The sequence below is a fragment of the Lacerta agilis genome, chromosome 2 (genome assembly GCF_009819535.1).
Source record: "Lacerta agilis isolate rLacAgi1 chromosome 2, rLacAgi1.pri, whole genome shotgun sequence".
Taxonomy (NCBI): Eukaryota; Metazoa; Chordata; class Lepidosauria; order Squamata; family Lacertidae; genus Lacerta; species Lacerta agilis.
The window spans coordinates 93,863,282-93,886,493 of NC_046313.1; the positions used below are offsets into that span (position 1 = coordinate 93,863,282).

Sequence of the window (23,212 nt, forward strand, 5' to 3'; positions counted from 1 at the left end):
CTCTGTGATCATCCCTAATTTCCAGTTGCTTCATCTCATCTACAGGTAAATGACTGCCTGTTAAATGACTGCCTGGGACGACGGCTTCCATGTTGATCTGTTCCTAGGCCAGATTTCCCCAACTTGGGGCCTGCAGAAGTTGCTGGCCCACACATCCAGTCACACTTGATCATTGGCCCTACTAGCTAGGGATGATGGGAGTTGTAGTCTCAGGAGAAGGCTGCCCTAGACCTTTGTATGCATGGCCGAATGTGGCCCTTAATTCAGTTTGCCAAACTCACCTTGCAATGCCAGAATTGCAATTAAAGTGTCCAGGACAGATAGCCATTCACCCTCTGCTTATAAGCCTCCTGGGGGAGTTCGTTCCACTGTCAGACAGCTCTTACTGTCAGAAAGTTTTTTCTTGGTGCTTAGTCACAATCTCCTTTCTTCTAACTTGAAGCCATTGGTTTGGGTCCTAGCCTCCAGAGCAGGAGAAAATAAGCTGTGGTCCACTAAGACCCCTAGATCATTTTCACATGTACTACTAGTTAGCCAGGTGCCCCCACCCACCCAAATCTTATATTTTTGCATCTGGGTCTTCCTGCCTAAATGTAGAACCTTACATTGGTCTCTATTGAAATTCATTTTGATAGTTTTGGCCCAGTTCTCCAGTTCTTTTAAAAGACATCTGAAGGCAGTCCTGTTTAGGGAAGTTTTTAATATTTAATGCTGTGTTGTTTTTAACACTCGATTGGGAGTCGCCCAGAGTGGCTGGGGAAACTCAGCCAGATGGGCGGGATATAAATAATATATTATTATTATTATTATTATTATTATTATTATTATTATTATTATTATTATTATTATTATTATTATTATTTAAGGTCATCTTTAATCCCAATTCTGTCTTCTGCGGCATTAGCTACCCCTCCCCTTCTGCAAATTTGATGCCTTTTTTAAAAATCTCATTTCTGGGGAGCTACAGATGAGGCAAGATATGCCATTAGGTTTGCACCATTAAAAAAAAACAACACCCTAGGTTGCCAAAGGCATTTTCTTGAGTAAAAGTTGTGTATAAAAAGGAAATAATGGTTATGGTCCTGTTTCTATCAAATCCAAGCATATGGCAGGAGTACGTGTGGCAGGGAGTGAAAAGCCTCTTGGGGATGACTACAAAGCCTTGATCAGCCACAGACTGAAAGAGTAGAGAAGGAACTGAAAAATCAGATCTGGTTATAGAAATGCTTAGTTTCTCTGCTGAGCGGGTTTATACTGGATTTAGGGCAATCTGCTGAGGATTTAGGGCAGCCTAGCAAGGATGCCAGTTCTGAGCAAGAGGGGAGTCCCAGCTGATAAAGCAACTTGGCCCAGTGACAAAAGCATCAAGGGAACAAGTTGGGCAGGATACTCTCCCCCTCTTTCTTTCTTTCTTTCTTTCTTTCCCTAAAAAAAATCACAAGCTCCAAAGTAAATTGACTCAATAAACAGATGTAAGGAAGAGACTATCCAGTGTATTGTACAGCATGTCACGTGTGCTACTGCCTGCTTTCTAGAAAGAAGTTGTAGGGTTTGTGCTCTGTGCAAGTAGCTCCTGGCTCTCAGGGAACACTAGCTAGGACTGCTGGGGGTTGAACTTCACAGCATCTGGAGGGCGGCAGGTTGGGGGGTGGGGGGTGATTAACCATTCGCTTGTGCTGTGGTAAGGTAAAGGGACCCCTGACTATTAGGTCCAGTTATGTCCGCATCTGGGGTTGCGGCGCTTATCTCGTGGTACTGGCCGAGGGAGCCGGCGTACAGCTTCCGGGTCATGTGGCCAGCATGACTAAGCCGCTTCTGGCAAATCCACAGCAGCGCACGGAAACGCCATTTACCTTCCCTATTTATCTACTTGCACTTTGATGTGCTTTTGAACTGCTAGGTGGGTAGGAGGTGGGACTGAGCAACGGGAGCTCACCCCGTTGTGGGGATTCGAACCGCCAACCTTCTGATCAGCAAGCCCTAGGCTCTCTGGTTTAACCCACAGCACCACCTGCAATCTCCTTTGTATCATAAATACGTTCGTGCCATTGGTGATTGGCTGCGGACACTGCCTTGGCCTGCCTCCCGTCACAATGACAATGACCTAAAGGACATTGCCCCCAGGTGTGACTGGCCTAGGCCAAAGTGCAACAGCACAGCCTCCCCAAGGGAGGTCAGCATTTCATTCTGAGTTTGCAAACAGAACCTGAAACTGCTTATTTCGTTAAGGCAAGTTGTTTGTTTCTCTGTGCCCTCGTCTGCCTTCTTTCCACCTTGTTCTTAATTTTTTCAGAGCACTTGGAAAAGGGGAACACCTTGATCTGTTTGTCAGTAATAAGGAAATGGAGATTCTTGTGTGCCTATAGCTCTCATGGGAGCTATTATTCATCTACACAGTTTGTTTTTAAATGACCTATGACTTCATCAGGCTTTTGCAGCTATATATTCAGGTTAAAGACGATCAGTTAGATTCCCCGGGTGAACCTGGGAGTTAGTTCCATGGAAACAGAGTGTGCCTTACTTGGAAATAAATGTATTTGCATTCTCAAGAACAGGTTGCCAGCGAATGGTAAACATGCTGGGACTAAATCTGCGGAGAGGGCTCTATCTGCTGAATACTATGCTTATTTAGTCAATGGGAGCAGTTCCCCACTTCACTTCTTCCTTGCTATGGAACTCTTGTGTAACTCCCATTCATTGTAGCAGAACCTTATGCAAGAGAAGTTCCCAGTGGATTGTGTCTAGCAGGAGCAAAGAAATGTTGAGGCTGTTGAATTATTAATCTACAGCCCAGCCTTATGCCTGTTTATTCCACTGTGGCTTCATTTGTTTTTTTTTGGGGGGGGGAGCTTTTGGCAGCTTAACAGAATACAAACGTTTTACTTTTTATGGTATGCAATGCTCCTCCTCCCCCCCCCCCCCCGCCCAAGTTTTTGTGTTTTAACATTTCCCCCCCTTGTTATAAGAAAAAACTGCTCCCTGGATCTAAGCCAGGAGCATAGTCAAAACATACTCTTATATAAATAAAAAAGCATATGGAGAACTTTTGTTGTATACTTGCTGGAATTTCCCACCGGGCTGTGTTTATGATGAAGTTTCGCCAAAGCAAGGGCAGACTGAAGGAAAAGAAGCCCTTCATTTTGCAGCTAGAAGCTAGTTGCTGGGAATCACAAGCAAGAAGAGTGCTGTTGTTGATCAGGTCCTGCTTACAGGCTTCCCAGCGGTATCTGGTGGGCCGCTGTGAGAGCTGGGTTTGCGATTGGCCTGCTACATCAGGCGTGCATTATTTCCCCTGCACAGAAGCACTTTGAAGGGTTCTTTTGAAGCACACTTAAACGTCTGCTTTTTTGTTGGGGGGTCTGTGCATGGGGCTCATTGCTTAGGCCTCTCAATCAGGGCTGTTGTCTCCCTCTACGCTCTTGAGAATGCCTTCAGGTCTCCCACAAATCCTAGATACAACACTTTGGGAAGTGTTGCAAGTTTCAAGGAGCTAATGAACTCTGAAGCATTTCTGAGAACACTGGCTTATAGTTGCATCACCACATTTTTTTAGTTCAGGTATTGGCTTGTAGCAATGGATTATATATGTTTCAGAAGGGACACTGGAACATGCCAAGACTACTGTCTGTGCTCCGAGTATAGGCCAACGTTTGTTTCATTATTTCTAAAAAGGCATTACCAATCTTCTTAGCTGTTGAAAGTTCCTGCTCCCTCGCCAAGTATTGCAGAGCCCGGCTGTTATACTTGTACAGTCCCAAAATGCATTGGTCATAAAAGTAATGACTGATTAGGAGCATAGCAAACAGCCTTATACTGAGTTCACAGCATTGGTGCATTTAGCTCAGTATTGACCCTACTCTGACTGACAGCTCAAGGGTTTCAGACAGCGGCTATGCCAAGCCCTACCTGGAGATGCCAGCCATCAAACCTGGGTGCAAAGCAGATGCTCTACCACTGAGCTGCCATTTTGTGAAAAAACAGTATAGAATTGTGTTAAATAAAATAAAGGGTTGTATCTGTTGAAGCTCTATGATCACTGCAGATGGTGACAGCAGTCACGAAATTAAAAGAGGCCTGGTTCTTGGGAGAAAAGCAATGACAAACCTTGACAACATCTTAAAAAGCAGAGACATCACCTTTCCGACAAAGGTCTGTATAGTTAAATCTATGGTTTTTCTAGTAGTGATGTATGGAAGTGAAAGCTGGACCATAAAGAAGGCTGGTCGCTGAAGAATTGATGCTTTTGAATTAATGGTGCTGGAGGAGACACTTGAGAGTCCCATGGACTGCAAGAAGATCAGACCTATCCATTCTGAAGGAAATCAGCCCTGAGTGCTCACTGGAAGGACAGATCCTGAAGTTGAGGCTCCAGTACTTTGGCCACCTCATGAGAAGAGAAAACTCCCTGGAAAAGACCCTGATATTGGGAAAGATTGAGGGCACAAGGAGAAGGAGACGGCAGAAGACGAGATGGTTGGACAGTGTTCTCGAAGCTACTAACATGAGTTTGACCAAACTGCGGGAGGCAGTGGAAGAGAAGGAGTGCCTGGCGTGCTCTGGTCCATGGGGTCACAAAGAGTCGGACACGACTAAACGACTAAACAACAACATCTGTTGAAGTAGTTCCGTCAGCACAAGGACGTAGAGCTGCACAATGGGATTACCTCTCCCCTTGCCCCCCCCCCACCCTCTAGAGCAGATTTCAGGGGTGCAAGGGAAGGAGAGGGAAGGGATGTCCTGTTGTGCAGGTGAAAATTCGTGTGCTAACGAGAGCTTCATTGGATACAGCCCAGCGCCTGGAGCAGCCTCCTGCCAATGACCAAACTGAGATTTTAGGCTCATAGTCTTTTTTTAAAGATTTTTATTAAAGATTTTCAAAGGTAGTACAATGTCTCTCTCGAATTTTTCCATATAACATTTTTATAAGTCAGTGTTGGTGAGACATTAGAAAAGAAAGGGGGGAAGGGGGGAAGAAGTGGGTGGGACGGGGAGGTAGGTGGGGTGGGGTGACTATGTTTCTTTTTTACTTGATATGAGTAGGGTTTGGTGTCAGCATTGTTTATGTAGGTTCTCTGTTGTTTGCTTGTGCTCGTTTGGCGGTGAGAGAGGTCAGAGTTGGCTTGGGATGTGGTTGTTCGTTTGTGGTTGGCTGTGGTGATCTTTGGTTTCCTGTGTGAGTGGGGTTGGTGGGTATTTTGGGTCAGATTAGCCATATTGATTTGTATGCTGTCGGTGGATTTTTGTCATTGTCTTGTTTGGCTGTGTATGTGATGAAGGGGAACCATACCGGGGTGAAGGTGTCTATTGAGCCACATTTGTGCTCGCTCTCCCTTTCTCTCTTTTCTGTGCCAATATGTGTGATTTACTCAGAAGCAGTAAATGTGCCTACTACAGTAGCAGACTTGCATGATTAACACTAATATCACAAATGGTAAATGTCTCAACTAAAGCCAATGCTTGTGTACACAGCGAACATGTGTGTTCAGCTGCGCACACTTCATGTTACAGCGCTTTAAGATAAAGTGCCTCCGTCACTTTGTTGGCTTTCGAGAATCATTCTTCACAACCCTATAAAGTAAATGGCAAAGTGGCATTGTCCCTTATGCATCCTTGAGAGGCCGCTGGGTGGTAAATATTGCTGCAGTTTCTTCCTGCTCTCTGCCTAAGATTGAGCTGTGCTCAGTGAGCCAATAGAGGTGGGGGGGTTGACGAAACAGAGGCAGTGAAGACCCCCTGGTGAACAGACAGGGTAACTAGAAATGAATTCTTCCTGTGGAGCACAAATCATTCTAATGGGAGACCACTGCTCCCTAAAGGTATCAAACTGAAGCCATTCCATGAATACTACTTGGTAATCTCACTAAACAGTGCAGCTGACCTGGAGGTAGGCGAGTTCTTCCAATGCTGTTACAGGAAGAGAATGTAAGAGGCTGCTATATGTTGAGTCAGGCCAATGGTCCATCTAGCTCAGTATTGCATGCACTGACCGATAGAGGTTCCCCACTGATGGAGACCTGGAGATGCCAGGGATAGAGCCTGAGACCTTCTACATGCAAAGTTAGGGCTGCCATACGTCCAGGTTTTCTTGGACACGCCCAGGCAGATTTTCAGCAAATGGGCAAAATGTCCAGGAAAACCTGGACGTATGGCAAGGGGGGTTAGGTACGCTCAACAACTACAAAACAAAACTTTGTCCAGATTCTCACTTTGAGGAATAGGGCAACCCTATACAAAGAGGGTGCTCTTAACCACTGAGCTTCAGCTTTTACCCCATACGGTGCAAGATACAGCAATGCTTTGACAAACGGGAACAGCTCTTAACTTAAATTTCAGAAGCTCATAAGGACAAATTTATCTGTCTACCTACCTACCTACCTACTTATTATATTTCTGTCTGGCCTTTTTTCCAAGGCAGTATGTTTGGTTCTTTTCCCTCCCTCCCACCTACCCACCCACTCACTCCATTTCATCTTCCCAATAAACTTGTGAGGTAGGTAGGTCAGGCTGAAAGATAGCGATGGGACTAAGGTCACTCATTGAGTTTCAAAGCTGAGCAGGGAGTTGAACCTTGGTCTCTCCAGGCCTAATTGAGTTCATTCCCCCATCGGCTTTGTTGTTTCTTCTTCACTTGGGGAAGAATTAGCTCAGCAGGCTGTACAGTGGAGGTTCATAAGGTGGTCCATGAGGAGAAAGTGGGGAGAGAGTTGTGAAAGTCACCATGTTTAAACTAGCCCTGTCTCGTTACAGCTAGTGGGGCAACACGGAGCCAATCTGTAGCAATGGTTATTAATTGCAAGGACACATGAACGGGCTTTTTTTCTTTCTTAAAAGAGATGGTAAATGCCCCGTTACAAACTTAGTTATTTATTTAAAGCAATTTTACCTTGCTGTTCAGCTGGGGGGGGGGGGAATTCTCATGGTGGATTACAGTAATCAATAATAAGATGGTCTCTGCCTTCAGGTTGCAGTCTAAAAGACATGACATAAAAGGAAAAGGAATTAGGGGGGAGGAGGGGAGGCAAACTCTACCACTGCTTCTTACATCACAATCTTACCCTTATTGATTCAGTAGTGAGTCCTATTGAATTCAGCCGGACTTATTCCCAGGGAGGTGGTGTTAGGATTGTAGTCATAGTTACCAAGTTATTACAAGTGTAGTTGAAGCAGGCGCCATGCACTTGCTCACATTCTGGCCAATGGTTCGTCCTCCCACCTGTTATGTTTTTCTTTCTGGGAGGTAAGGGCAGAGTGGCCTCCCAGTGGCCCCCTTGGCTTCCTCCAAACTGGGGGACAGGGGGGATTATGGTCTTTAAAATTAATAATAAATTGGTACATCAGAAGGATATTATACTGATGTACTGATACAGAACTCAGTGCCACAACCCCTGCCACGAGGGCTGGTAGTGAGGCACACAGAGTGGATAAATACTCAGGATGCTGACTCATCGCCTGCTAAATTCTCCACTGGCCTGCATGGTTCTCCCCATTTTATCCTCACACCTTTCTTATAAAGGTTCTTTCACCTTGCAGGCTTTTCCTGCAAGTAGAAAGTTAGCAGAAAGGTTTAGGCTAGTCCTCCTAATTTTCTCCTTGCAGGGAGTTGTTTTGTTTTTTTAAAATTTCATGTGGGAGCATTCAAAAGCAGTATTTCTTACCTGCAGCCTGCAGCAGTTTGGTCCATCCCCATGTTCTTATGCTGCACACCTCGATTCAGCCCCATGTCAATCTACCAAAACAAAAACACCAGGTGGTTGAACCCTGTTTTCTCCCAGCTCCCATTCATAGTCCTTGAGTGCAGGGCCACTTCTCTGTTACAGATGCAAAGTTTATTCATGTCCATGTTTGCTGCCTGCCTGCTTTTCCTCCCAGAAAGAAGCTCAAAGTTCCTAATAGCGGCAGACCTCACTCCACCCCCACTAATAACAATAATAATAATACCAAATAACAACAGGCCAAACAATATGAAAAATTATTGAGCAACAAAATATAGATTGAGCACAATTGGTAGGATCAAGGTTCCCAAAATATATTTCAGGCTCATTTGCTTGCTTTCCGGATTATACACTGAGTCACTTTTAAACCTTTTTGAATGGTGCTGAGTATTTTGTTGACAGTTTTAGGTTGGATCCCTAGTGGAAATAAACCTCTCCAATGTCCCCGGCACACACACAAATGCACATGCAGGTCTTGTTTTCCCTGATGGGGTCTTTAAAGCAGCATATTATTGAAGTCTACTTGGGCAGAGCTAGTGTGCAGATGGATAGGAACCTGCCTTTTACTGGGTCTAGACTATTGGTCTATCTAGCTCAATATTTTTCTACACTGACTGGCAGCATCTCTCCCAGCTCTACCTGGAAGTGCCAGGGTTTGAACCTGGGACCTTCTACATGCAAAGCGAACACTCTTCCTCTGAGCTATGGCCCACTCCGGTGCAACGCAGTCAATAAGAGTGCTGGAGACCTGGGTTCAGGGTTCCCCCTCCCCTCACCGGGGTCAACCTAACCTACCTCACAGGGTTATTGTGAAGCTAAAGGCCAGGGGAAGAGCCATGTATACTGCCTTGGATAGAGGGAAGCTGGAACATAAATAGGACGAATAAAAATGCAGCCTTTTCCAGCCACGAACCGTGAGGGATCTCTTAAGGTGCTTACTCATGTGCCACACCCGACCTCTTCCTAGTCAAACAGGTTGTCTCTCTTGGTATGTTGCCAGTGCCCTTTCGGGCTTCCCACAGATACGCAGAGAGCATCACATAAGATGTCACTGTGAATTAAAACATTCCAAAGGAAGTGATAAAGGGGGGGGGCAGCATGGTAAGTTGGAGTCATTCTTAGTCAGAGAGCGATAAGGCAGGGAGACGCTATGCTTTCCAAGAGATCTTGTTTCACACACACCTCCTTTTTCGTTCTCTCGGGGTTTTTATTATTATTAAATGAACATGATAGCTGAGTTGAAAGGAAGTGCGGCTGGAATGTGGCAAACTCTTCCTGTAAAACCTGTTGCCTTTTGATAGCTGTGCAAGGGCAGAGGGGAGGCTGCTTTTCAGCAGACTTGACCAGAGAGCTGCAGCTGTGAAAGTCCTCCCTTCCCTCTCTCTCTCCCTACCCAGCTGCGTCCTTCCTCCTGCAGGACACCCATCACCAGCTCTTCTCCTCCCTTGCCCCCTTGTGCGAGGAGGAGGAGGAGGAGGAGGAGGAGGAGGGGAGCGAGCTGTGGAATGGGGAGGCAGCCTCCCTGGCGATAAAAGCTGATGATGTCAGCAGTGTGTCAGCGAAGGGAGGCAGCCAGCCTGTGAGACAGGGAGTTACACCTAGCTAAGTGTCTGAAAGTCAGGCAGAGGAGTTGAGACAGGAAGTTGCCCTGCTCACTAGGTGAAAGGAATTTGAGAGGTTGGTTGGAGAGGGGAGGATTTTCCTAAGCATGTATTGTTTTTGAAAAGCCAAATGCCGCACCACAACGGCGCTTTTGAGACATGTGGATATGGAATAACCAAAATCCTTCAAGAAATCAGCTCAGGTAAGCACAGAGGATCTTGCGCCCGGTTTTCCACTACAGCAGCCTTCCTTTTCTGCCCTGTGGGTGAAGTGTTAGTGTAAGGGTGCATAGTTTTGCTTTTCCAAAAGATGGAGGAGGGAGGAGAAAACTGTCTGTATCAGGCTGTGACCCTAAGTGTATCTAAGTGGACATAGTTCAGTTTAAATTAGCCAGGCTGGTGCCTCATAATGTGCGTAAGATCAGAAAGTTAATGAGCTTACAGGTTTGACTAGTTGTTGAAATCTTACAGGTTGAAAGGTTTCAAATTATCTTTTTCTACTTCTTGCCTGGGTCAAATTTATGTTTTGTGATAGTGAACTTTCCAGGGTTTGCTTGCTTGCTTTATAGATGCACAATATTGTGAGGCTGTTTTATGCGCATTTTTTAATGGAATGAGAACTGGGTTGGTCAGCAACCAAGGCTGCTGAAACATTCCAGTGAGCCAGAAACAGGGTATTTTTTTAAACCACAATCACATCTCATGTGTAGCCTCCTTTTCAACAGAGAAGCCTAGTAAAACAATCATAAAGCACAGTTTGGGCAAAGGCACAGTTTGGATCCAGCAGGATTTCTGAAGATGAAAGACTTTCAGAAAGAGTGGTGCTTGGTTCTTCCATGAACACATGTGAAGGATTTGGCCTTAATTATGGCATTTAAAATAATTTTTTTTAAATGTAATCTTTGATGTTTTTGAAATGTATGGATGCAGAGTGTTGTGGACTACAGTTTGTTTCTCCACTGCAATGGTACACAGCAGCTTATACACGTATTGTTGTATACATGAAGAATTAAATGTCTCAGTGAGTAGGCAAGGACTGCAGATTTATTTGGTGCATACACAAAGTGTGCTCTTCATTGAAATGAATCCCGTGGATGTTTATACTAAAGGTCAGTTCTGCTGTGTTGGAAGGAATTTCTTTACACAAAAAAATTGTGCTTAGGATTGTAGCCTAAGGACTTGGCATTCAGTGGGTCCTATGCACACTAACAATGCGATTTCTATGCATGTTTATTCAGATGTTGGACTTACTCCCAGATAAGTGTGTATAGATTGCAGATATTCTTGGCAGTAAACCATATTGAACACTGGCACTTACTCTCAAGCAAACAATAATAGGGGCAGAATGAAAAGTTGCAGTTGTACTATCTCACAGAATTGTAGAGTTGGAGGGTACCCCAAAAATCATCTAGGAATCCAGTCTACAGCCATCCCTGGGTGGGCTCATAAAACCAACCTTCTGGTAAACAGCCAAACACATTCACCCTTTGTGGCAGAGGTCCCCAAGCACAGTTAATGCAGTGTAAGTGTTGATGAACAATAGCATTCATAAAACAGAAGTAAATAATTCCACATGGGAGCAGAGGTTTGGTGGAACCTGGAAGTGTGCGGTTCCAGATGCATTGTCTTTCAGTTTGCCCAATGTGTAGAGATGTTCTTTTCTTGGTTTAATATCAACCCTTTAGCACCGTCTCAGCTGCTCCATCAACATCAGCAACAAAGGGCTTCATAGCTAAATCACAGTATTGACCACACCTGTCCAAACTCATTGCCTCCAGATTGACCTTTGGTGGGCAGGACAGCTATGAAAACTTTTTGACTTTTTTACACTAGCGCTCTTTGAGGAGAATTTTAGGAAGCTGTGCCACTTCCTTCTGCAAGGTCTAAGCAACTAAGAGGGCAGCTATAACCTAGTAGAGCATGAGACCCTTAATCTCAGGATTGTGGGCAAAAGATTCCTGCGTTCCAGGGGGTTGGACTAGATGACTCACATGGACCCTTCCAACTCTATGATTCCAAGAGAGAACTGGTTGATAAATTAGAAAAAGGTGTATTTGCGTTGGTTGGGTATTGAAGGTGGCAATTATTCATTGACCATTGACATTCAATATGGAATACTGGTTGGGCCTATAGATCAGTGGCAAATCACGAATTTCTCATAGAAAAGGTTGCAGGCTCAGCTCCAGCTAAGACTCAGAGAGAACTCTGTCAGAAATCCTGGAGACCTGCTGCAAATCAGTGTAGACCAAGAATGGGGAACCCATGGCCCTCCTGATGTTGCTGGAACTACAGCTCCCCATCAGGTGCTCATGGGTGATGGGAGTTGTAGTCCCACAATATCTGGAGAGCAACAGGTTTCCTACCGCTGATACTGAGGTAGATGGGCCAATGGTCTGACTCAGTATAATATAGCTTCCTGCGTCCTATGACAATCTCTGGAAAGGCCAAGGCTCAGTGGCAGAGCACCTCTGGCATCAGTGCTTCAACCTTGCGCATCTCCTGGTAGGGCTGAGACCACGCCCCCCCCCCAAATGAAATCCTGGGCGGCTTCTGCCTTGCAGAGTAGGCAATGCTGAGTTAGATGGACAATTGGCCTGACTTGGTATAAGGCAGCTTCCTGTGTTCCTAATAATTCACCAATCTTTTGACTGTGGTAAGAGATGCATTTTTGGAAGATAATGGGGGGACTCCTGCCCTCTTCCTTGCCCACGCTCCAGCCTCTTCCTTGCCATGTCCTCTTCACATGCTCACTCCAGTTTCCTCTTTCTCCGCCCTCTGCAAGCCCTACTTCTTCCCCGTTTGTTCCCTATTCTTCCACCCCTGTTTCTTCCCGTTCCCATGCAAAGCCGGCACATGGAGCTGCTTTCAAGAGCTGCGCAACACCTCTTGCGTTGTCTGAGGCTTCACGAAGAGGCCCCCAAGGCATCGCCACTGCTGCCAGCACCGGGTGCCAAGCTAATTCAAATCATAGCGTCAGCAGCACTGCTTTCAGGGCCTCTATTGGCAATAGGAGTAAGGATAAAGTTCACGGGCCCCTTTTGTTTGTGTGGGAGGTGGGGAGGGATGTTAAATTCTCCCCAAGGTTACTCTTCACTGTCCGTTTGCAGTGAAATCGCTACTAGTCACCATATCCCAGAGAATACTGTTTGTTTATTTGTTTATTCCAGGTTCCATAGTTGCTTTTGACTGGACTTAACCGTCCAGGGGTCCTTTACCGTTACCTTGATACAGTTAGAAATCTCACTGCTTAGCATCTGTTCACAAGGCCACGTGAAATTTGAGGGTGGGGGGAGAGATGGCTTTGCTTTCTAGTACTGTATCAGCTCAGTTGGTTAGAGCATGGTGCTGATAACACCAAGTTTGATCCCGCTATGAAACAGCTGCATACTCCTGCATTGCAGGGGGTTGGGCTAGATGATCCTAAGGGTCCCTTCCAACTCTACAATTCTATGATTTATCTCTTACACTATAATATGCACACATCAAGCCTGCTGGGCTAAACTGAAGCATGAGCAGAGGCTCTTCAAAGGAAGCTGCTTAAGAGACCCATGCAGCCTGATACAATTCATGCTTGGACACAAGCAAGCCTCTGGATTCCAGGTGGTTGTTGTTGTTGTTGGATTCCAGGTTGTTGTTGTTGTTGTTTGAGTGAGTAGGGATGAGTGGGTAGACCACTGTTGTCCTCATTCCCTACTTGTGGGCTTTCCAGAGATAGCGGATTGGCCACTATGGGAGACAAGACGTTGGACTAGATAGGCTTTTGGTCTTACCCAGCAGGGCTCTCTGTGTGTTCTTAAGTTTAACTGAGTTCAGTGTGGCTTATTTAGCTGTGCCTGCATGTAGCCACAGCTGGCTTTGCAGCACAATCTGGCACATGCTTGTTCAGAAGTAAGTCCCACTGTGCCCAGTGGGACTTACTCCCAAGTAAGTGTGCACATTAAGGCAATAAATGTGTTTACTGAGCACAAACCATAGAAATGTTATTTGCGTAGCCCACAGGTGCCCAATGTTTCCCATTGATAGCTCCCATTTCACAGAGTATGCGGCCCACATACTCTGTCATTGTGGTGTGCTTGATGAATCCGCGTATTGTAATACTCCATACTTTTGTCTACATGCTCCTCCACTTCTATGCATCTGGGAATGGTCCAAGTAAGGCATAAGGTGTCGCCAAACATGTTTAATTTTACCACACTACTTGAGTTAAACCATGGCTGGACAGATCATAATTTTGCTCTGTTATTTACAAACAGTCCAAGCGAAACTTAAATGCCTTCCTTAATTTCTTCCCCCTCACCCCTATACCTCTTCTTTTTTTTTCATGCTAACAAAGTTGTCTGTTAGAATTGCATACTGCAGATGGATTGCACGTTCATTTCCAACTGAGCCTCAGTTAGGGTGAGCTTGCCAATCCCTCTTTAGCTCATCGATCTATAATGGATTTTTAAAAAACAAAAACTAGACAGGTGCACAATACTCACTGCCCCAAGGCAAACGAGACTATAACCTCTGTGATTCCTTGTTTCCACTAAGCACAGAGGGGGGGGGGGGAAATGTTGCGCACAGAAAGAGAATTGTTCCGTACATGCATTGAATTTTTCTTTCTGAGCCTGCAGAAGACAGACAGTTTGTGTGTGCATGTCCTGTATCGTTTGGTGGTTTCTCTCCTTCCTCTGCTCCCCTCGGCCCCTCTTGTTTTCTGCATCAGTGCAGCATCACTGATTGCTTAATGCATGTTCTTCTTCTTCTTCTTCTTCTTATTATTATTATTATTATTATTATTATTATTATTATTATTATTGCAAGTACTGCTTGTGCACTGCCTGTGTAGAGCTTGTGGGCTTCCTATAGGCATTTGATTGGGCACTGGGAGAACAGGACACTGGACTAGGTGGCCCACTGGCCTGATTCAGCAAGGTTCTTCTTCCTACCCTCTTACGCCTTTTATGAAACCATCTCAAGGCAAACTCCGTCAGTCTGTCTCCGGCAACATCCCCAGTCTGTCTCTTTGGTCCAGCTTGTTTTCCTTAAAAGGACTTCATCTGCACCTTGGGGGAGAGCAATCACATCACTCTATCTCTTGGATGCTGTCCATGAAATGAAGTTTTAAAAAATGAGCCTGTGCAGGACATGGAATCTTGTGGTTTCAGACCTCTGACACCAGGGGTTTTTAACGGATGGATTCACTCCTCACTCCTACTGACCTGATGTGCCACTCCAAAGCATATCAGGCCTCTTTGGACATTGGTTTACCCATAGGGAGGTGATATGTGGTTGTCAGAGGGGGGAGGGGAAATTACTTTTTGTTGTTTATATTAAGTCTGCTTTGGCTCAAAATGAAGAATGCCTTTAGTTACCCTCCTCAAGACAGCAGTGTTTGTTAGACATAAATTCCGGAATTGGTTCTTAGTTGGAGAATGAGCAGAGGATGGCAGAAGTAAGTAAGAGATGCCACTACCTGAAGTTAAAACACTTGCAAAATGCAGTTTGCTATGTACTGTTTATCATGACGTGGCCCTTTTAATCTTACAAATGCATAGTGAGTTGTTTTTTGGGTTTCTTTGAGATTAAAGTTCTGTGGAATATAATTCTTAATAATGTGGCTGGCTCTTAAATAATTGTCTTTCTTGTTTTGTTTCTCTCACTCTTCCAGTTATTCCAATGGAAACAACTGGAGAATCTTTATTTCCGTGAGAAGAAATTTGCTGTTGAGGTTCACGATCCCCGTAGGTAAGCAGTGTGTTTGTGTGCCATATCCAAAACATTTGTTTGTCATGCAGCTGGACCCCTGGGACCTAAATCCATCGCATTGAACACCACAAGTTAATGTTTTTCCGCATATAAGGCTAAGCTTGAGTTGCTTGTGCCATCCGCAGTATTTATCTCTTTGGCGGCACAAAGCGAACAAATCGCAACCCTTCTTTTTCCTTTTAACACAAGTGGGTTTCGGTCACCTTATGAAAAGTTGCTGTGTGCACCAGTTTTATAGGACAAATAAAACAAATTCTGGCACACGCTGTAAAAACCTGCTGGAAAATCGCTACAGGCCTGAATCCACTGGAAATGTCTGCTGCAAATCTTCTATGTAAATAAATGAGAGGTGTTTAGTATGCGGTTGCAGTTGTGCCTAAATTGCTTGGGCACAATATTTCTAAGATGCCACACTTGTTTGCTTGTATCTAAAATTAACCTAAGAGTACAATACAAAATACATGCTTTAATTGTGACTGTTGTTGTTGCTGCTTTTTTTTAATTAAAAAAATCATTGTTTATTCCACAAAAATTCATATGAACTGCAGAAGTTAAAAAATCCCAAGTCTACAGAGTCACACCATGAAAACCACAGGGAGCAGGGAGCAGGGGACGAGTGTGTCAGGGAAGCTTAAGAGTGCACTCCTATGCATGGCTAATCCAAAGTAAGTTGCTTTGAGTTTAGCGTGATTTACTCTCAGGGGACGCAGGTGGTGCTGTGGGTTAAACCACAGAGCCTAGGGCTTGCCGATCAGAAGGTCTGCGGTTCGAATCCCTGTGACGGAGTGAGCTCCCGTTGCTCGGTCCCAGCTCCTGCCAACCTAGCAGTTCGAAAGCACATCAAAGTGCAAGTAGATAAATAGGTATCGCTCCGTCGGGAAGGTAAACGGCATTTCCGTGCGCTGCTCTGGTTCACTAGAAGTGGCTTAGTCATGCTGGCCACATGACCCGGAAGCTGTACGCTGGCTCCCTTGGCCAGTAAAGCGAGATGAGTGCCACAACCCCAGAGTCGTCCGTGACTGGACCTAATGGTCAGGGGTCCCTTTACCTTACTCTCAGGGAAGGATGTGTAGAACCTTCGTGTATCAACGCAACAGCAATTTAGGATAAAATATTACATCAGATATACCTCATCTGATGTCTTCTGTCCATAGGAGGATGCATTTATTTAGTAAGGTCTTTCTAGAGCAGGCATAGGGAACCTGTGGCCCTCCCATATATTTTTGGATGACACTTCTTGTCATCCTTGACCACTGGCCATGCTGGCTGGAGCTGATGGGAGCCAGCATCCCACAGCTGACCCGGTGTGCTTTATGGAGACCTGTTGGAAGTGGTGGGTGAACCAGATCAGTCTCAGCTGGGCTTGCTTGGGTACTTGGAGCAAGCACTAGTCTGCAGGGAGGGGGGTGGGGGAGAAGGGAGAGTTGCAGTCATTCATAAAAAAATCTGCCTTTCTGCAGAGGCAGGACAGGCATGTTGTTGGCGCACTGCCTATGTAGACTGATGACAAAGATCTGGTTAAAAAATAATCTGTGCATGCTCTGAAGGAGGAGGAGGAAGAGAGGGGTCAGACTGCTTCATGTACATCTCTCTCGGGAGTGGTTTTGCATTTGTGACTCAGTTCTCTAACAAAGAGGAAAGTAAAAAAGCCTGGGTGTAACAGAAACCTCTTTCTCACTGAGGTGGCAAACCTGAGTCTGGAGTATACTACTTCAGACTGCAGATCATAATGGGTGTGTGTTACCCTTGCAGAGATCAGTAGGGAGGATGGGGACAAAACTTGAATTAATCGGCTCTACCTGCCTTTAACTCTTGCTCCACCTACTTTTGGCTTTCCTGCCTTCCACCTTACCATTCCCAAATGGGCAGCAGCAACCCCAGGCATAGCCCAGGCAATGGGTTTACCAGCTTTTGAGAACTTGGTCAGATAACACCAAAACTGAAAACAGGATTTCTCATTATTTGTGGGGAGGATGTCATCCTCTCCAGAACAGAGTTGTTGTGTGACTTCATCTGAAATTTTATTTCTTCATTTTTTAAGAAGCAACCCCCCAAAAAAGCTTTATGTAGCCTTTTAAAAAAATAATAATAATGTTTTTAGAATTTCGGTGTCACGGAGGACTTTTGGACAGAGCGGCCTCGTAGTGCAAACTTGGTATGCGAACACATCTCTGATCAAATCCATCTGGGTTATGGCAATCAGTCAACATCAGTTTTACTTGGACAGGAAACAAAGCAAAGTAAGTTACCCGTTGATAAAGGAATGTTTAGTTGCTGAAAATGCTTAGTTCGTCTTTTGCATCAAAAAAATACCTCAAGAGAGATTATATCTGCCTTGCAAATGAGGCCACAACACTATTTTCTTAACCACCTGCTTGCACATGCACCTATATTAGTCATCTGTGTGAACACATCAGACGGGAAAAAAAGTCAACTGCCTTCTAATTTGCAAATACTCCCATCTCATGTCCCATTGGTGAGATAGGCACCTAGTTGGTCTGTGTTAAGAAGCCGGTTGCTGCGCTAGATCTTTGGTCTGATCCAGCAAGCCTCTTGGGATCACAGGAAACTGCCTTATACAGAGTCAGACCAATGGTCCATTGTCTACACTGATTGGCAGCGGCTCTCTAGATTTGCAGACAAGAGTTCTCTCCCAGTCCCACATAGAGATGTTGGGAATTGAACCTGGGACCTTCTGCATTCAGGACAGATGCTCTGCCACTGAGCCATGGCCCTTCCCTTAAGAACTCTTATTCTGTTCTTATATTCTCTGTGCCTAGGAGGCGGTTGTTGTTTTTTACTGCCTCTTTTTCCTTCTGTTCGTTTTGAGCCTCTAATAGATATTCAAGTTGGCTTTAGTGATCAGTGCCCAGGACATAAGTTAAATAGTGAGACGGCACACATGTAGCTCTTGGGGTGGAGCAAATGGTTGTCTTCTATTTCCCTTTTGTTAGGAGTCTTTGCTAAAGCTAAGCTGATTGTACACGATCACTCACTATTTTTGTGTGTGTGTGTGTGTTTAAATTGTTTTAGGCAAAAATCCCCTCAGCCAGAAGCTTGGACGATATTGCAATGGACTTAACAGAGATGGGAACACCGAAGGTTTCGAAATTAGCCACTTTGGAAGCAAAGAGTCAGCTTATTATGGCCAGCAATGGTAGCCTAATCTCCTCAGGTAATACATATTGTTTCAAATGTCTTCTGTTTGGAGTCTAGGTGTCTTTATTATGTAACTCAGTTGCATGTAGTACAAGGAAAATAGGTCTTTCCTTAACATGGGTGAAATTCTACTATATCACACATCCACAATTGCTGTTTTACAACACACACACCCCGCAATCAAAACAAGGGAAGTCGGCCTTTCTCTTCCCTGAGCTTGTGCTGATTTGGCAATTTTCTCTCATCCTTTTTATATCCCACTGCATAAAACAACTGCAGTTTCCTAAAACAATTCATTTCTGGCTGTTAACATGCCGCCCTATGGAACCTAGTTCCTCCGCGGTCATAATAGTCATCGTCTTCCATCCCCTGCAGCCCCCCTTCTGCACAGACTTTTGGCGAGGGAAGCAAGAGACAAAGCTTGAGATCTCTAAAACAGGTCTCACTGGAGGTAGATTGTTTTCTCCCCTGCCCCTTTCCTGGACTGCTATGTAACAAGTATAGCCAGCTTCTGAGAAAGGAAATGCATTCTAGTGTTATCGCCCACTGTCTCACTAATATGGTGTAGGTCAGTGGTTCCTAAACATTTCCCTCCATGGAACATTTGAAAAATCCTAAGGGGTCTTGGCAGACTACTTAATGATATTTCCCACCTCATCCCCTCTGTTACTTGTTTTTAGCAACTGCAGTATGCTTTTCAAGATAATGCGTGATTTTTAAATTGCATTTGATTACTTTTTTTTTTAAAAAAAAGTGTTTTGTTGTCCTGCAGTTCAAATTCTACAGAATTCAGATTGTAAGTGTGCTTCACAGATGTGCTGCAGGCCACCCAAATGAAGCTTGCAGACAGCTGGTTGTCCACATACTGCAGTTGGGGAACCCTTAGTGTAGGTCAGGGATGGGGAACATGTGGTCCTCCAGTATGGCCAATTATTAGGGATAATGGGAGCTGTATTCCAGTAACATCTGGAGGTCCATCCCTGGTATAGACCAGCTTTCTTCCATCTTGGGTTCCCAGGCATCGTTGGAACTACAGCAACTCCCATGATCCCTGAGCATCGTCTCAAATAGCTGGGCTGGGATGCTGGGAGTTGTTGTCCAACAGCATCAGCAGGCCCAAGGTTGAAAATTTCTGGTGTAGTCAACACCACTCCTGCAACACAGGTTTACCTAGGGCAATATCAGGGCAGTCAGGTATAGTTAGTACCTTCTCCTTCCTGCCCCACCCAGGTGACCTACAGAGGTTTCCTGTATGTCCCCTTCTCCTTCAGCATGCCCTGCTCTTAGGTGCAGCAGCCAACTTGCTGCCCTATATTCTGGGATTTGCAGTGCAAAATGAGAAGCCTAGCTTTGCAGGATTGCACCACTTCACCCATGAGTTCTCTATAAAACATGTACATGTACAGACGTCACCTGTATGCACATTTAAAGTGATTATTAGTTCCTTCTAGTGGTACAGCAATAAAACTACTAGCACATTTGCAAAGCTAAGCAGAGTCCTGTGTGGTTTTAAATTGGATGGGCGACTCGCATGTTGAGATTCCTACATTGCAGGGGGTTGGACTAGGTGACCCTTGGTGTATCCCTTCCAACTCTACAGTTAGGATTCTGTACGATTCTGTGATTTATGTGCAACCCACAGATCCTGCAACAAATATGGAAAATCCCCTTGGAAGGAGGATTCTAATTGAAATGTTTAAAAGGTCAAATTGAAGTGCACTTTCTTTTTTGCACAATAATCCACTTTAAGTTGATTTGATGCATGTTCACCTATCTTGGCTGGCAAGAGAGGTTTTCCCTTCAATTTAACTCTAGTGCTGTTGTGTCCAACTTTGAAAAGCCCACCTTTAACTAAGAAAAGATGTAAGATGTTAGCCATCCACCCCACCCCACCCAGCAGCTAACTCTTTAAGTCCAAAAGGAGGAATGAGTTTACAAATCATTGGATCTTACAGGGTCTCAAGATTCAGAGGCCAGCGAAGAGCAAAAGAAAGAGAAAATCTTGGAGCTGAAAAAGAAAGAAAAGCTTTTGCAGGAGAAGCTTTTGCAGAAAGTTGACGAACTGAAGAAAATCTGCCTGCGGGAAGCGGTGAGACCTGTTGCTTGTTTTCCTTTGGCGTAGGTCCAGGACAGGGCTTGTAGCTCAGGGGCAGGGCATCTGCTTTGCATGCAGAAGGTCCCAGGTTCAATCCCCAATATATCCCAGGTAGGGCCAGGAAAGACTCTTGCCTGAAACTTCAGAGAACAGCTGCCAGCCAGGGTTATCAGTAGTGAGCTAGATGAACCCAGTGCATGAGGCAGGTTCCTATGACGTCCACACTTATTTATCCTAATCTTCCTAATACTGCTTTTCTTCCCCTCCATAGGAGCTCACTGGGAAAATGCCAAAGGAATACCCCCTGGGCACAGGAGAGAAACCACCTCAGGTCAGAAGGCGTGTAGGCACAGCCTTCAAATTGGATGGCAATCTGCTTCCCAGTGAGGAGGTATGTGCAAGCCCCGTTGCAGGTTTCACTTAATCCTTACTAAGCTGTAAAACGTGTGTCATTGGGACCATCTCCCAGATGCCGTGTCTTATGTTGGCTTCGCTGTTCACAGCTGCTTGGTTTTGGTTTGCGTTGGGTCAGTGAAGGGAAATCCCAGATAGGACAATTGCTGGAAATCTGTGTAGACATGTTCTGAAACAAAGATTAAGCCTCACTAAATTATTTGTGTGCAAAATTCAGCCCTTGCATAATGGCTTTAAAAGCTATCTTGCCTCAGTAAAGATTTTAATATTTAAATTGCTGGGAATTTCGGCCAGTAGTTTCACTAAAGCGTTTAACACATAGGGGTGTGCTTAATAGATTTTGTTCTGCCCAATTACATTGTGGTTGAGAAACTGCACTCATTTTACCTCTCCTGGGAAGCTGGGAAATCACACATACTTCACCTCTCCTAGGGAGTTGATAACTTGGGGGCGGGGGTTCCTGCCCCATAAGGGAGGGTGGGGCTTGAATTCTGCACCTGCTACTTCTGTAGCTCTGACCTGAACCTCTTGGTCTGTCCTTCAAAGTTTTTTCACATTTACTTTGCGAAATCCTTGATTCCTTGTGGATTTGAAAGGCAACCATTTTTGTCGGCTGCCAGGTACCATTATGGTGCCAACACAGAGCTAATGTAGGTAATGATAAAGGGACATTGGCATGCTGGAATACAGCCCTCTTCACACATGACTGCAGAGTGGAACCAAGCCCCAGCAAGTTGCATGGGTTTTTGTTTTACCCAATTGACACTCTGTTAAGGAAATACTCAGAGATTGGCCCTCGCCATGCATGCTTGCTTTATTCACGTAATGTCCCCTGTAATGCGTAATTGCGAGCAGTTCCTATGCTAGGAGCACTAAAATAAGCTCCAAATTTGGGGTTTCAAACTGTTGCCACACGCAACTACCCCCACTTCACAATACAGGTAACTCATTACTTGTGCACGTTTAACTTGTGCAGCTTTATGCGCTTGGCAGAAGAATATTAAAAAAATAAGAAAGGGGGTGAGTACCTTGGAAAAATGACTTTGGCGATCCCACCCGCCATTGAACCCAAAGTGTTTTGACTATACGCGATTTTGACTTTATGCATGATCCCTGAAACGTAATTCCTGCGTCAGTTGAGAGTCACCTGTGCTATAATTTTTACCCTCTTTAGAAGGATTCCCTTTTGCTCCCCTCACCTACAAAATCCTGAAGCTATCCTACCCTACCATGGATGGATTGGGTGGGAAAGACATAGCTAGAGTGCGATTTGGCAATCTGGCTATGGGTTCCTCCTGTTTGTTCACCATTCATCCTCCATTTGCTTGCACGTAGCTTGCATGGTGGGTAGACTTTATTGAGCATTCATTCTGATTTGTTTTCGGGGCAGTTACATGACACAATGAGCATTCATCCTGTTTTCGCATAGGGGTGTTTACATGTCTTCCCATTAATCATTTGCTCTTCCCACACTTTTCAATGCATTTCCCCACCGCTTTGCAAACTGTACCTTAATCCACATTAAACGTGCAAGCCTAAATTTCCAGTGTGCTCTTGAATTCCTCCCACAGTATACTGACAGTCTGTAGGTGCACCCTGTGTTGACAAGCATTTATTGGGCGGGGGAGACACAAATCATTTGCAGTTCTGACAAACAGCTAAAGTAATCTTTTCATTGCATGTATGATGCAATTTATGATTATGTTGAAGGACTCGGATAATGGCAACTTGGTCCCCCATGTGCCATGCTCAATAATAGTATAGCGAGATGGCTGCAGAGGCTGCCTGGGGCAAGTGCTTAGCTTCTCTGGGTCTTGTTTGCCTCATATTGGTGCTTCTTATTTAAGATACGGGACCACTGTTGCCAAAGTCACAAATATGTGTTGTTAGGAGAACTCGTGGAAGCCTGAAGCAGATCTCTTTTAGAGAAAGATGGCACCTATTCTGGTTTTCCCCTTATCCTTCTGTACTGTATTTCAAACAGTAACTTGCCCGGAAGGCTGGCTGGCTTTTACTTTTTTGTGGCTAATGGGTTATTTTACACCTCTCTGTTAGTAGGATCCCATTCCCTTAGTGAGGATAGCATAAACCGAGGTCCTTGTTTGTATATATGAACATGAATGCTTTTGAAGCATAATTGGTAAATAATAAGCACTGCTTTGGGGTTTATATGTGTGTGCCTCCTTTCATCTGGTCTCTTCATAATTGTTTACAAACACTGAGTAATAAAGCTTCCAGCATTATGGACATCTTTATATTGATGTTTACAGCTTGCTAACCCTTTTGTAGAGAAGCCTGGCAACAGGTTGTCCTTAGCATAGCAATGCAGATGCATTACTGGCAATGGAGAGAGTCTGGTGTTTAGCTTTTGGCAGATGTTCTGAAAACGGGTGTGAAATGTTGGCCTTCTATAAATATCCTGGCTTACCACATCAGGCCACCCAGTGCTACATACAGATGAGTCTACAAGCCCTCCCTAT

At 44.8% G+C, this 23,212-nt stretch overlaps 1 protein-coding gene across 1 annotated transcript in view; it reads left to right on the top strand.

Moving 5' to 3' along the window:
• The window catches only part of FRMD4B (FERM domain containing 4B), a 137,381-nt gene that overhangs the window by 95,606 nt on the left and 18,563 nt on the right, over positions 1-23,212 (top strand). The window contains exons 12-16 of the mRNA XM_033141244.1: positions 14,967-15,043; positions 17,166-17,304; positions 18,098-18,239; positions 20,179-20,312; positions 20,590-20,709. Coding sequence (XP_032997135.1) covers positions 14,967-15,043; positions 17,166-17,304; positions 18,098-18,239; positions 20,179-20,312; positions 20,590-20,709 — 612 coding nt within the window. The remainder of the gene's footprint in view (positions 1-14,966; positions 15,044-17,165; positions 17,305-18,097; positions 18,240-20,178; positions 20,313-20,589; positions 20,710-23,212) is intronic.